The sequence below is a fragment of the Phyllostomus hastatus genome, unplaced genomic scaffold (assembly GCF_019186645.2).
Source record: "Phyllostomus hastatus isolate PE091 unplaced genomic scaffold, TTU_PhHast_1.1 phas_contig_152, whole genome shotgun sequence".
Taxonomy (NCBI): domain Eukaryota; kingdom Metazoa; phylum Chordata; class Mammalia; order Chiroptera; family Phyllostomidae; genus Phyllostomus; species Phyllostomus hastatus.
Genome location: NW_025333622.1, coordinates 5,500,299 through 5,514,872, shown reverse-complemented (window position 1 = coordinate 5,514,872; position 14,574 = coordinate 5,500,299). Strand labels below are relative to the sequence as shown.

The window sequence follows — 14,574 nt, the reverse complement described above, 5'->3', positions numbered from 1 at the left end:
TTGTATTATCTGCTTGTTTGGATTTCTGTCTTCTGTTCTCTTCTTGTTGAAGCCTGTCTAAAATTTTAAAATGTGCGAAATCATTGTGACTCAGCTTTTTGAAATGCCTTTTGAATTTGATTACTAATTACATCTTTCAGTTTCTTTGTTACATTTTTGCCTCCAACATTCTAAAACTGTTGAGTCGATAATACTATGCATTTTTTATAGTTCCCTATTGGAAGAATATTTTGCATGCTATCTGCTGAAGAAAACTTGTTGGAGTCATTGCCATAAAAGAAAAAAGTAGAGACCACTCACCTCTTCAGTATTACACTTCTTATTGATATTTTTGTGATATATATCATTGTTCTTTTTCCAGAAAAAACAACCAAATCTTACAAGGGCAGTTGAAAATATACAGATTACTGAAGAAGATAATGAGATAAGGTATTTTGGTTTGTTAAATGTGTACACAAGTAAGCTTGACATTGTCATTTCACATACCATGCACATTGTCGTAACATGTGTTAAGAAGTTGCTCACTCTTACAACAGCAGCTCCCAACTGGTGTTTCCTAAGTCTTTGCTCATATTCCTAACCTCTCACACTCTCTGCAAGTCTACATGTCCATTTACCTGTAGAATACTTTCACAGACTTCCTTAGGGTATCAGAAGTGGTCCTCTCTACTTTATTTCTGTAAGCAGAACCTTGCTCACACTCATGGTCATCAGGCTTGGCAGCCAGGTTTGCATGTTCTTCTTTTCCACACTGTTACCCAGACATACGGATTTCTGTCTCAAGTCTCTTATTAGCTTACTCCTTCTTTGGCAATATGATTATCTTCAACCATATCTTTATTATGAGTTACTGCCACATAATCTTTCTTTTTTCTTAGCCCCTCTAAACACTACCTTGTCTCATTCTTCCTTAAACTTTAGTTCATAACATCACTTCCTAGTCAAGATACTTTGTGATTTTTCTCTCACATTTGTAATACATTTGACTTCACTCTAGTTTTAGTCTTTACCTTTACCCAGTGTATTCAGTATTTTCTCCAAAGCCAAATATAAAATATAAAAATTGTTTTAAGTTACCTTTCCATTTACTGTACCTGACCATGATCACTTTTTTACCTCATGCCATATCACCCCAGTACTGATATTTTGATTTTATATTCAGTTATAATTTTCATTTGTCATGTTACTTTCTGTCAGATCAGTCCTATGCATATTCACATGTTAAGTGCATGTAAGCATTTTTAGTATGGGCATATGCATATGCATAGAGAATTTAAAAACTACTCAGGGAGAGTATGTTGAGGGATATAAAGTCTTCCCTCAGCCTTATAGTTTTACTTATGAAGGTAAGCTTCCTAATCAACTTTGGAACCTTTTGTTACTATATTTGCAGGAAAAAACATACTGCCTTTTATAATGCTCAGATCATGGTATACTTCAGAATCTCTGTCTAAAAGTAAATAAGCATTTTTCTTCATTGTTTTTCAGTATGTTGCAAGAAAAAGGGAGAGAATTTCAAGAAGCATAATTGTGGCTTGTATCAACACTGTTACTTTCGTACATTGGTAAGTTTTTAGAATTCAAGCTGAACGATTTAATTAGAACTATACAGCATCTTACAGGCCCAAATTTAGAAACAAAATGAATTATCTTCTATTAAGCTGATGTCTGGTATGTTAACTGAAAAGCTGTCACATAATTGAACTGTGCATTTCAAACCCATTGCTATTTGAAAGGCAAAGCAATGTTAGTCCTGGTGAGTGGATTAATCTTGTATATAAAAAATTAACAGTTAAGTTTTGCTGTTTTTGAAGCCAGAAAATAAATTTTGCAGGGAAATAAAGTAAATTAGGACTAAAATAAAGTACTACTAGTAGAAGAAGAAATAAAATCAATTTCAATTAGGGATAACTACTGTAACGTGATTTAAGAGAAAATGTGTTTCGTGTGTTAGATGCTGAAATGAGCAAAAACAAAAACCATGTCCCTGCCATTCTAAGGAAAAAGGAGAAAAGGTCAAAATATCTTAACAATCAGGACAGGGAAATTGTTAAGGTAAAGTGCCACCTGCCTCATGACTGGTAAACATTGTGCTTCGTCGTAGTACAGAGCCCAGGGTGCATTGAATATAAACCAGTGAGAGGTACCTGTCCTGCTGTGTGGGTCTGCCGAGGGCTTGTGGGGGAAAGGAGAGAGAGAAAAAACATTTCCAGAAGGTGCTGATCTCCCCTCCCAGCTCCTCAGCTCCAGATACTCTTGGGGGAGCACCCCAAATGGCACTAACCTGGTCCAGCACTGATTCATGCTCTTCTCACTTTCACTTCTGCCAGCTGGCTCTTAGTTTTGTCATGCCCATGGAATCCTGAGTTTGTTTATTACAGTGGGGTATGAGGGTTCTCTCCAGCTCTTTAGTTCTTCCCCATATTCTCTCATGGTCAGAGGAGCATTGCTTACTCTCCTGGACTGTATAGATGCAGTCAGTTGTGAGCTTGGTCTTTCCTTTATAGGGCACCGTCCTTCCAACTTACACTTCTGTCTCAGATTCTGACATTTATCTCTAGATTGAAACTTCACCAGGAAAAACTGGGCCACAGAGCCTTTCACCTCTTTCAGAAACACTCACTTTTAGAATTATAGAATATCATTTTCAACAACTCAAAATAACATGATACAAGAACCAGGATGTCACATATTTCTCTAACACTTTAACCCTGCTCCTGCACAGAATTCATTTTAGTCCTTAATCATGCCCTTGATCAAAGCATGAATCCTAGCTTCTCTCCAGGCTCATTTTTTTTTTTTGCCAAATAAAGTAAGGGAATATACCCTTAGCTCCACTCTTCATTTTCTGGAGTCATATTCCCCAAGGTGAAATCAGTGCTTTTCTTAGAGACCTATTTCTCTGCCCCTCAACCCCAACACATGCCTCACTATATCTTTGCTATCTGCCATTTCAGTTCCCCGAGCCAGACATCCACAAATCATACATTAAATGGTTGAGTCTTAAAGACTCAAGTAATGTCCTCTGTTGTTTGGTTTTGGATTGCATAGCTGAGATCCTGTTTGGGCACACAGGTCTTCAATCATGTGGTTTTTAATTGTAGCATTTGTCCTGTGACATTTGAAGAGCGGATCAGGATGAGAAAACCCAGGGCAGTTGTTTAAGAGGAAAAAAATGACGGCATTTTAAAGCAAATTATGCGTACGTCTATCAGTCAGGGAATATTCAAGGACAGGAACTGAGTCGGTCTGGTTCATGCTGTATGTCTTCACTTATTGCCTGTGCATTGCAGGCTCTCAATAAATGTTTGTTGAATGAATGATTTAGTGAACAAATAAACCCTAAATGAAAGTTTACCAAGAAGATAGTTAGCTCCGCTGCACAATATTATTATGACTATAGTTTACAGTGTTATATTGTATACATAAAAGTGTGTTGAGAGTAGATCTCATTGTTCTTTCCTCAATAAAATAAAAAAATTAATCTTTTTAAAAGTGAAATAGAATTTATTTTTATCTTGTGTACATGAGTGTGTTTAATTTGGTCTATAGAACAGTAAAGTATGCACAGCAAGAGGAGAAGATACTCAGATGGGAAATCACTAATTTCTTTTTCCTAAAATATAAAATATTGTCCATGTATAAAACAAATCAAAGTAGACAGGTTCAAAAAGAAGCCCTGAATTTTTTCAGAAATAAATTTATGATATATTGATTAGTCAATATAAAATGAGCATTCTCCTTCATAAAGTACCCCACCCATCATCTCTGCAAAGCTCTCTCAACACTCAGCTTAGATACCAAAATCTCCAAAAAGCTAACTACCCTAATATAAGTAATCTTTCTTTATGTGCTTCGTATTACATTCCCTATGATATACAATACTGATATATTAGGAGGATGTTTTGTGTCCTCTTCTAAATGATAAGCTCTTAGAAAGCAGGTTTGTTTCTGAGTTCATTTCGGCATCCCACCAAGCCATAGAGCTTATGCTTTGTGTGGGTAAGTGATGAATAAACATTTGTTCGGTAATGCATGAAGAGATGAATGAGTATCTCAGAGTATCATATACTACAAAATGTGAAAATAACGTTTATGGAAATAAAAATAGACTTGTGTATGCAAAAGTTAGTATGTCAAATGCTGAAAACAGGATAAAGGAAGAAAACGGGCAGCTCATTATCATGAATCTGCAGACTCCAAAGTCAAAATGGGTATTATTTGTAATCACTTATTGAGTGCCCATTGTGTAGAGTAAAGCCTTTTGCTTGACCCCGTAACAATGCAAGTTTAAAACTTCCAAGGAATGTTGAGTATAATTTGGGAAAAAGGATGTGGTGAAGAAAAGGTAGAAGAAATCTGTTGAAAACAGAATAACAGAAGTAAAAAGTACCAAGATAGAAATGAAATGGAGAGTTGTAATTGGATATTTTCAAAATAAGACATAATTTGGATTATGTTCATTTTCTTGGTTAATAAGAAAAGGGAAAATCCAGGGTGAATAACTCATTTATGGCAAGGATTCCCTGAGATGGAAGCCTCACTAATTAGAACAAATTAAATCAGGACACATACAGGAACACTAGAATATAAAACAATGGAATAGTTAGTTCTACAAAGGAAATAACCTAAAAATGGAAAGCAAAGAGGATATTTTGATATTTTAAGTAGAAGAAAAGAACATAGAAGAAATGTAAGATAATGAACTAGAAACAAAAGAAGTCACGTCTAATAGAAAATACACTAAGGCTATATCTATTTGATATCAAACATGAAAAATCCATAAGAAAAGTTAAAAATTCCCTTGGTCAATTAGCTGATGCCAAAAATTTTTCATTGGTTCGGTTGTGTATGGCACAGTTTAAGAGAAAGAAATAAAAAAGAATATATTATGGGAAAATGTTGTTCTTCATTCTTCCTGCAAACTCTAGAAGGTGAATTGTTGGATGCAAAGCTTAATATAACCTAGTTGTATCCTCCAGTTGCTAATAGACTACAAAAGGAAATAGGACATATGCATAATAACCTGTTTTGGAAAGGAAACTAGAAGTTGACAAAGTTTAAGAAGTAACTAAAGGAGCTTACAAGGAAAATGCAATAAGAAATTAGAGACAAGGGCACTGCATATGGTTGTATAGGAAGTGCCTGCAACACAGCTCTAGATACTGGTCTGGGGGGCATCCCTTAGAATCGTACCATGCACACCCACATGTAGTTGCTTTATTTGAAGGGAGAGAGAAATCACTAGCAACAAGAGAAAGGCTTCATTGTGTAGGTAATGGAGTTGATGTTAGTAGTGAGCTAGATGCTAAATGATTGGTAAACTTTTCTTAGCATAGGGAAGGGGTGATCTGGGTACTGCAAATGGTATTAACTAAGTTTGAGAAGCCAAAAGTACATCCTGTGTTCCAGAGTCAGTTTGTTCAGCTGGATGCCAGTGGAGGTCACACATAAAGAGTACAAGTGCTGAGAAGAAAATGTAGGGATCAGTTTGAAAAATTCCAAGTATGGGACTTACACTGTATTTAGCAATATAGGGAACTGTTGGAGGGTTGAGAAAAGATGTGAGTGATACAGTCAAAACAGAGTTTTAGGTAGGTTATCAAACGTTAGTGAGGCTGGGTTAAGGGGAATGGTGAGCTGGAACCAGGGAGTCCATTTAGAAGGCCGATCTGCTGAATAGATGTGAGAGCATGATGACCTGAACTAGGGTCAGGGCCAAGGAAACAGGAAAGCATGGAACAATTTGGAGACATTTCAGTAAAAGAATCAACACATGATAGTTACTGATGGAATGTTAGGCTCAACATTACAGGGAATACTTAAGGGTTATTTGGAACCTCTGGGACTAACCAGATGGTAGTACTGCTAAAAGAAAACAGAAGGAGCTGTTAGTAAATACTGACCAGTGGCCAAATATGTTAGACTAGAATTCAGAGAACAGTCAGGGCTGCAAATAATAGATTTGGGACTTGGGAGTCATCTACAAAGAATGTTAATTGAGACTTTTGTAGAAGGACTGCATAGTCACCCAGAAAGCCCGGTTTGTTTCATAGGAAACAGCATGAGTCTGTTGATACACAGTTAGCAGTGCGTATTGACTTATCCCAGCATGGCAAAAGTGGAAGATAGTTCTCATTATGAGGCTGGTAGAGAGATTTTTCTGAAAGAAACACAACATGGAAGTGTCCTGTAGATCTAAGACAGAACATAATAGATCCTAGAATTAGAATACAGACGAGCACGAGTCAAGTGTGGTCATTTAGTGCGCAAAATATGGAAATGACTGGTTACCAAGCAGCAAGAATGTGACTCTTTACCAGGTATTTCCTAAGAATTTCAGGAGTTTGGGGGTTTTTGTTTCTGAGATCTCCTTCTACAGACACATTCTGACTCAGGAGATTAGAAGGGATTAGATTTAGATTCAAGCCTTGGCTCTGCAAATTTAAGTAGCTATGGGTTCCTGAATGAGTCAATTGTCTTTTAAGCCCTGGTTTTTCAGACATAATGGAGTAATAATAATACTTTTCCTGCTTATTTCATGTGGTTGCTGAAAAAATTGTAGTTCAGCTTTCAAGATTATTTTCTTTGCTATACAATCCAGGGGATGCAGGTACTGGGGGGTGGGACAGAAAGAGATTGCTAATCTTGCTTTTCTACATTTAAATTTAGAATCTTAAATTATTCATTGCTTTTCTGTGATTTCCCTTTGCTTTTCTAACTAAGCTTAATTTTGAAATATTGGTTGTGTATTTTGGATTTCTGAAGTTTTCTCTTAACGCCTCTTATTTTTCCTTCAGGATTTAATTATGCTTCTCTAAATATAGGTTCCATAGTTCCTAGAGTTCTCTGGTAAATTATCATGTAATACAGTTTTTAGTATACTGCATTTAGAAAGACTGGAGAAAAATACTTTACTTCTTGTCACTCATACTATGGAATTTTATACATAACCTGTGTAAATGATTTCAAATATTTTAATACTAGTAATCTGTGATTCTGGGATTGATAAATAAGGACAAAGACAGTGGGAAAGTAATGAATACGAAGAAAAGAAATGCAAAAAGTGGACATTTGTTTAGAGGTTGCATGAAGATGAAACCAGAAAAGACAACATTCATGCTGCATGTAACTACCAGAACCAACAAGTAGAGACAAGGATGGGTCATTATGGGTACCAGCAATCTGAGAAGATTGTGGGTTATGTACCCTAAAAACTGTCTTAATATCTCATCTCAAGCCAACCTTTTGATAAGAAGGGTAGGAAATGAGTTTGGAATTCAGGAAAAAAATAGGTAAAGGGGTTTAGAATTCAGAGAAAAAGTTTAATGAGATAAAAGCTGTAGTCCAGTGATTATCCTAGCATCCCTTCATCTGCTGACTAGCTGCTCTTCATCTGCACCCTGGTTGGCAGACATTCCCTCCCTAGAGCACAATGGCTTAGATACCATCTTGATCGCTTGCAGTTCTCCTGGGCCACAAAGGTTGAATTTCTTGCAAGCCCCCTTGGAGTCAGGGTAGGGCCAGTCACACATTCCAGTTTCTGGAACAACAGCTTTTTACCTGCATTAATCACTAAGCCTATTAGCTGTAACTACAGCTAAAAAATCTTAACCCTTGAGTTCTCCCATCAAAGATACTGTCTATAATTTAAAAAAAAATAGATAAGGAAGTACAAATATTTTACTTGAAAGTTGCAAAATCTGAAAGCTGAGTCCAAAGCCCAGTGGTTTAACACTAGCACAGAGGAACTAAAACAAAGTCTGGCTTGCATGCTTCAACAAGTACAATAAACTGTGCTGAGGCCAAATGAACCCCCCAGAGGCTTTGTCAGGATGTGGTACCAGGATTTCTGTCTTTCTGTTTTCTGTTTGACAGAGATCTTGCTCTGCTATTTCCTCTGCTGAGAGAAGCCATTACTAGGGCCTAGCCAGGCAGTCCAGACACCAGCGCTGCTCAGTGACCGGGAGACCACCATTTGCCTGCTGCCTCTGACCAGCTTTTCCACCTTTCCCATATATCTCTTTCATGCTACTCCCCCTCTTCCACTTCACCTTTCTCTAAACATAGCCTTTATCATTCAAACCCTTCCCCTTCACCACCTGTCTGCTACCTTTTCATAGCCTCATAGGAGAAAATCAACAATACATAGGTTGATAACCCTCTTACCACAAACAGAAAACCTGTGGTATGCTTGGGGATATGAAAGCCACAGGATAGTCATTCATCTGTTCTTACGTGCAAGAAATAGCTACTGAGTATTGTGTTGTGCCAAGGCACTGTTCGTGTATTGGAGTACTCTTGTAAGTAAAAATGATAGACAAAAGCTCTGTGTCCTCATGGAGCTTACATTCAATAGAAGCAGACAGACCACAAACAATTAAGATCATTTCAGATAATTCATACATTGTAAGTCTGTTACTAATGCTGTAATCATATGAATTCAGCTCTTAAGAATGAAAAAAAGGCAGAAAACAGATATACCCTAATCTCTTTTTTTGTCTTTTTTCACTAGGTGGGTAACAGTTCATGTTTGCTTCATAAATGAAGCAGCTTTAAAAAAATTCATATTCTGTCTGGAGTGACAGACCACAACTTTACCTGTTCTTGCTACCCATGACTCTATATGGATGATTCAGAAATTGGAACAAAGTGTTTTACTGTGAAACTGGCACTGAATTAATCATCTGTAAAGAAGAACTTGCATGGCGCAGGACTCTAATGACCTGGGGAACTTGTAGTCTCATTTAGAACCCGCAACTGATGTTGGGAGAGAAAAGCATGTGTCCCAGACTGCGCGTTCATTTTGCATGCCTCCAGAAATGTCTAATTGCTGAAAAGCCACATAGTTTTATTTTCAGTTACAACCTGCAGTTTGTAGTTACCTTAGTCCCCTCAAGTGGAGTTCAGCCTGGAGAGTCAGGGTAGTGATTTTTCTCAAAGGGATCTGGAGGGATTTTAAAGACAAAAAGTCTTGATAGTATCAGCCACTGTACCTATGAGAAGCAGTGGAGGAAAAGTGATTGGAATAGGTGTCATGTCAGCCTTGTAGCTACTGATTAATGATATGGGTCTGATCTCGTTCTCTTCCTGATATAAACCATGCTCACCCATATCCCACTAAACAGATGGACATGGTTGGCTGGATCTGTCCATGCAGGGGAGCCAGTACTGAATTAGAACAGTGATGCCTTTGCAGAGGGGAGACTCCCCAAAAGAGTCATCACGCAGAGAAGCTATGAACACTGAACGGTCGCCAAGAAGGACATTTGTCATCCCTGCTGAAGTCGGTCTTTCCCCTTGACCACTGTAAAGTGTATAAATCATGCTTGCAAAATATATTACAAAATGTTTATATTCTAAAACTATTACAGAGTTATGCAAAGGGACTTAGGGGAAATCACTGAATGTATGAAGGTCCCGTTTTCAATTGCCACCATGGGAGAGAGTAAAAATAAATTATGACATTTAGTATCTAAGGTTAGAAAACCGTACCCACATGCTGGAGTTGAAACTAGGTTACTTGGCTTTTATAAGAATGCAAGAAATCAGGAAACTCTACTTATTTATAGTATAATCACCATTATCTCTTTAAAGGATCCATTTATTTAAAATCAGGCACTCTATATCCATTAAGGTTTATGAATTAAAAATAAAAAGAGAGCTTTATGTAGTTATGCATGTCAGTTTGCTATTTAAAATGTATGACAGCGTTTGTCATATTGAGAGTAAATTTGGCAGGAATTCCCAAGATGGACATTGTGCTTTTAAACTAGAAATTGTAAGATGTGAATTTCCCTTGCCATTTTTTTAAAGGTCAAAGGAACATCTGACTAAAGTCAAAGAAAGAATTCCCATGGCTTATTCTGATGAAGGTTCCTTTACAATATCATGAACATACACATAGAGGAAGCCAACGCTTTCCATTATAACTTATTCCTTATAACAATATTATTGTCATATACTACCACCATAGACCACCATTTTCAATGTACTGAAACAAAAGGGCCTGAAAAACTAACTGCTAGCTTTTCTTTGATTTCTAGAATTATAAGAATTTCTAGTGTAGTTGGATTTTAGCTTACATTCAAATCTAATCCAAATACAACTTCAACACGTGGCCTTTGCTCTTTTTTGTACCAAAGAGCCCAAATGATTTATACAATCCTTTTCTTCTCTAAAGTGCTATGGTTCTTCAAACACTAGTCATTTTTCTAAGATACACCCTAGTGTTTTGGGAAGCTGCATTAACTTATTTAAGCCCTCAGATAGCCCATGGTATAATCAATTAGTAATAGAACCAGAGGTCAGTTTAATTGCTGAAAAGACCTGTCTCAGGCATGTGACATTGATTGTTTGGAGGAAAATAGACATAGATTAATATGAGTTATGTGAGTAGGTCACAACTAGATTGAGAAGATTGATGCTTATTAGTTTGACTTGTTTCACCAATGGTTGTGATTTTCTTAGGCATGTAACAGTTTTGTTTAATGAGCTTTTGAGAGTACAATAAATGTACTTTTTTTTCTCAACTAGTATCTGGTTTTTAACATGCAAAGACAGGATCCTAACCAATAGAGTGAAATAAACATTGAGCAAATTATGAAACCTGGCATGGTAGGTGAGGGGAGATATATTCTGCCTAATTAAATGTATTGGTTCATTGAGAGTTATATGCATCACCAATTTTTAAAACACTGAAGTTCCATAAAATGCATGAACAATAGAAAAATGCTGACCATTGTTTTGGATGCCAGCTGCTTGGGCATTAACTGTGTCATACCTGCTTTAAGATATATATATATATATATATATATATATATACACACACACACACACACAAACACATATGTATATACATATCTATATATATACACATATATGTGTGTGTGTATATCTTATCTGACATGTGTTTTATCTGATATGTGTTCTGACAGTCTTTTTAATAAATCAGTCTTTCAGAATTGCCTTTTAAACTGATCTTAGAAGTCTGCAAATTCTAAATTATACCGGAAGCTTTGTAACTCTTTGGTAGCACCCAAGTTTATAAAGGAACTAGCTCTGTAACAAGCTGTTCCTGCCCAGTGATATCCAAGTGTTCCTGGAATTTGTATTATAATCTAATGTGCTTACCACACTGCCACTTTTTAATGACTCAGAGACAAATTGGTTGTTTTAAAATACAGTAATAGAATAAGTAACCTATCCTCTTCAAAAAGGATTAAGTATGTGAAAATGAAAATGTATGAAAAAGCATGTGTCCATAACAGTATTTGTTTTTTAGTAAGAAATACACTTTGTTGAGCATTAAATTACTTTGGAGAAAATTTGGCATATTTTGTAACTCTGATTAAAGTTAAATGAACAAAAAACACTCTTTAGAATTAATGAATATTACTTATTGGTCTTTCTGCAGCTAGATTTTGGTTTCAAAATGTAATTCCAATATAGAGATTTAGCCCTTCCAAATCTATGCTTCTTCAACTAAAAGTTATTTTTCCAAAAGCCATGTTTAGCATAATGGAGTAAATATTGAGAAAACTTGTAAGAATTCTCCACTTTGCTATTAATTGATTTTGGTAAATCACCACCCCTCTCTCAGTTTTGTATTTATCTATATGACAAACTCAGAGGTCACATGTTAAATGGGAACCCTATTGATATGTGACTGACAATGAAAACAAAATAACCACCCCATGCAAAATACCCAACTCTGATCTTAGTGAATAAGCAATTTGAACATAAAAAGTCATTGCTGCCCTGGCCACATTGCTCCTCCTTCGGTCAGAGTGTCATCCTGATGCCCCAAGGTTGTGGGTTCAATCCCTGTTCAGGGGCGTGTACAAGAATCAACCAATGGATACATCAATAAGTGGAACAACAAATCGATGTCTCTTTCTCTCTCCCTCTCTCTCTCTCTCCCTCCCCCCTCCTTCCCTCCCACCTTTTCTCTGTTTCTTAAGTTAAAAAAAAAAGTCATTTCTGTTCTTGTTTGTAATGTAAATAGAGTCCATTAGTAAAAGTGAAGTTCAGTCTTATGTGGGGTGCATTGGATAACCATTTACATAGAGATGGCTTTTTCCTTTGCTTAAATAAACATTTCGGATAACCTCGGAAGAATGAAAAGCACTACTATATTTTAGTCATTTTAATCAGGAAGAGATATAAGATGTGTGTAACATTTGGAAATGTACCAAATGTAAGCATTTAAATCTCATTTTCTTAAAAGCTAAGAGCAGAAAATGTTAAGATGCTCATCAAGTTTTCTAGAATGCCAAAAGATAATTTAGAATCTATTTGGAAAGACGTAATTCATAAATTTCATTTTCAATTGGAAAATGGGATAAAAATTTTAAAATAAGCTAGCTTGTCTTTGAAACATTATTTTGAAATTGTCATTAAAATATAAACATTCAGACTGAACTTCTGACTAGTTTATTTGTGGTATCAGGTCACACAGTCTATGGTGTTGCTGCTTTCCATGAACAAGTCTGGAAATGCTTGTGTTTGTAAAGAAAATAATAGTGCTTTCATTTCCTAACAAGCTATTGTTTTAGAAATAATCCATATTAAAATGGCTATTCATGATCCTAAAATGTTTGCTAAGCATTTTAAACTAATAACTGCCATTTCCAACTATATCCTTATGATGTTTTTGAAAATAACTATTTAAACTAAAAACCATAGTATTTTCAGTTACTTGATCTCTGAGCGTCAGACTCACTAAATAACATTTTCTAACAAAATATCCTGTTCTCCTATGTTCTAAAGATTAATGTGTGATTTTAGTGTCCCACTTGCCAAAGTTTTTTTAAATCAATGGACGTGGAAAGTATTCAGACATTTAGATGAATGCACAGATACATTGCTAGTTCAATCAGATTGGAGTTTGCATATTGTAATGTAAATGTATGTCAACACTATTCTAAATAGTTTTATTATGACTGAAGTTTAATTAAATAAAAAATGTTGTAAAATGTGATGTGTATGTGTATATACTGTATGTGTACTTTTTAAAATAGGTATATGTTCTGACCTTTTTTATACAGGTTTGAATTTGAAATTACATTATATATACATATACTTTATTGTTCTAAATAAAGAATTTTATGCACTCTCATAAATTTGCCCTGCTTTTTGATATTTTAAGGTTACTACACATGTTTACAGCATGGCTTGGCATTTAAGCTAAAATCAAATTTTTCTGTGGAAACTTTGATATTAATCTAGATTTTGTTGTAATATGGACAGAAGAGGATAAGAAATCATTTTAATTAGATAAATATTTATCGGTCACTAAAATAGCTAAAAGATAAAGTTGAATTAACACAGTGTTTGAACTCAAGAGGTTTCTAACAATTGGGGAGAAGACAAGAAAACCACTGTAGGTATTCAAGGGGGGACCCAAAAAACCCAGAATTTATTTACAAAAAATTATATATTTATTCTTACATGTTTATTTAATTTTATGTTAAAGATTTTATTTTTTAATTTATTTTTAGAAAGAGGAGAAGGGAGGGAGAAAGAGAGGGAGAGAAACATTGATGTGAGAGAGAAGCATTGATCGGTTGCCTCTTGTACGAGTGCTGACCAGGGACCAAACCTGCAACCCAATGTGGTTGCTTCCCATGTGCCCCCTACTGTGGACCTGTCCTGCAACCCAGGCATGTGCCCTGACTGGGAATCAAACCAGCAACCCTTTGGTTCTCAGACCACCACTCATTCCATTAAGCCACAGCAGCCAGAGCTATTCTTACATGTTTAAACTTTAGTCACCTTCGAAATACTCTCCATTTAATGCAATACACCTATCAAGATACTTTTTTCCACTGCTCAACTTGTTGATTTTGATGCCTTTTAGTGCCTCTGCTATTTTTTGTTTCACCTCTTCCACATCTGCAAAACATTTTCCTTTGAGGAACTTTTGTTTCATCCAAGGAAACAAAAATACATCATTCAGGGTGAGATCAAGTGAATAGGAAGGGTGGGGCACAGGGTTTTTGGTCAAAAACTGCTGAACACCCAGCACAGTGGTAGGTGTGCTCATAAATCACCCATCATGAAATGGGAAACAGTACTGAAATAGTCTCCCCCAAAATTCACTAAAGCTGACAGCAGCCTCTCACAATAAGGCCAGCTAGTAGACTGATGCAGATGGGTTCCTAGAACACTCACCTAGCAGAGGAAGCCTGTATTACAAGGGGCCCACCCTCCAGAAGATAATTCTGGGGTTTTGGGGCCCTTCCTCATAAAGCCACACTGAAGTAACTACCTGAGTGCAAAACCGAGGTCCAGTTAATGTGCTTTGGGCATGCAGGAAAGAGGAATGGGTACAAATGGGGAAAGATCATAGAGAAGGTGGTGTGTAGGCTAACACAAGGATTTAACAAATTGTGATAGAGAAGAATAATTATGCCCAGTCTGAGCAGTGTTGCTGGGAGTAGGAAGTTATAAAATTCCTCAGCTCATTCCCTCAAATCAAACCAGTGTATCCTGAGCATGTAATGCATAATAAAATATATAGAGCAATGAGACCTGAGCCTTTTAAGTCACAGTGAGGAGGGCAGACATTTT

General features: G+C 36.2%; 1 protein-coding gene across 2 annotated transcripts in view; it reads left to right on the top strand.

Moving 5' to 3' along the window:
• Window positions 1–13,113, top strand: part of KITLG (KIT ligand) — a 95,097-nt gene extending 81,984 nt beyond the window's left edge. For both annotated transcript variants that reach the window (XM_045830590.1, XM_045830591.1), the window contains 3 exons: window positions 362–429; window positions 1,489–1,565; window positions 8,516–13,113. In XM_045830590.1, the coding sequence (XP_045686546.1) occupies window positions 362–429; window positions 1,489–1,528 (108 nt within the window). In that variant the 3' untranslated portion in view covers window positions 1,529–1,565; window positions 8,516–13,113. The remainder of the gene's footprint in view (window positions 1–361; window positions 430–1,488; window positions 1,566–8,515) is intronic.
• Window positions 13,114–14,574: the final 1,461 nt, after the last annotated feature.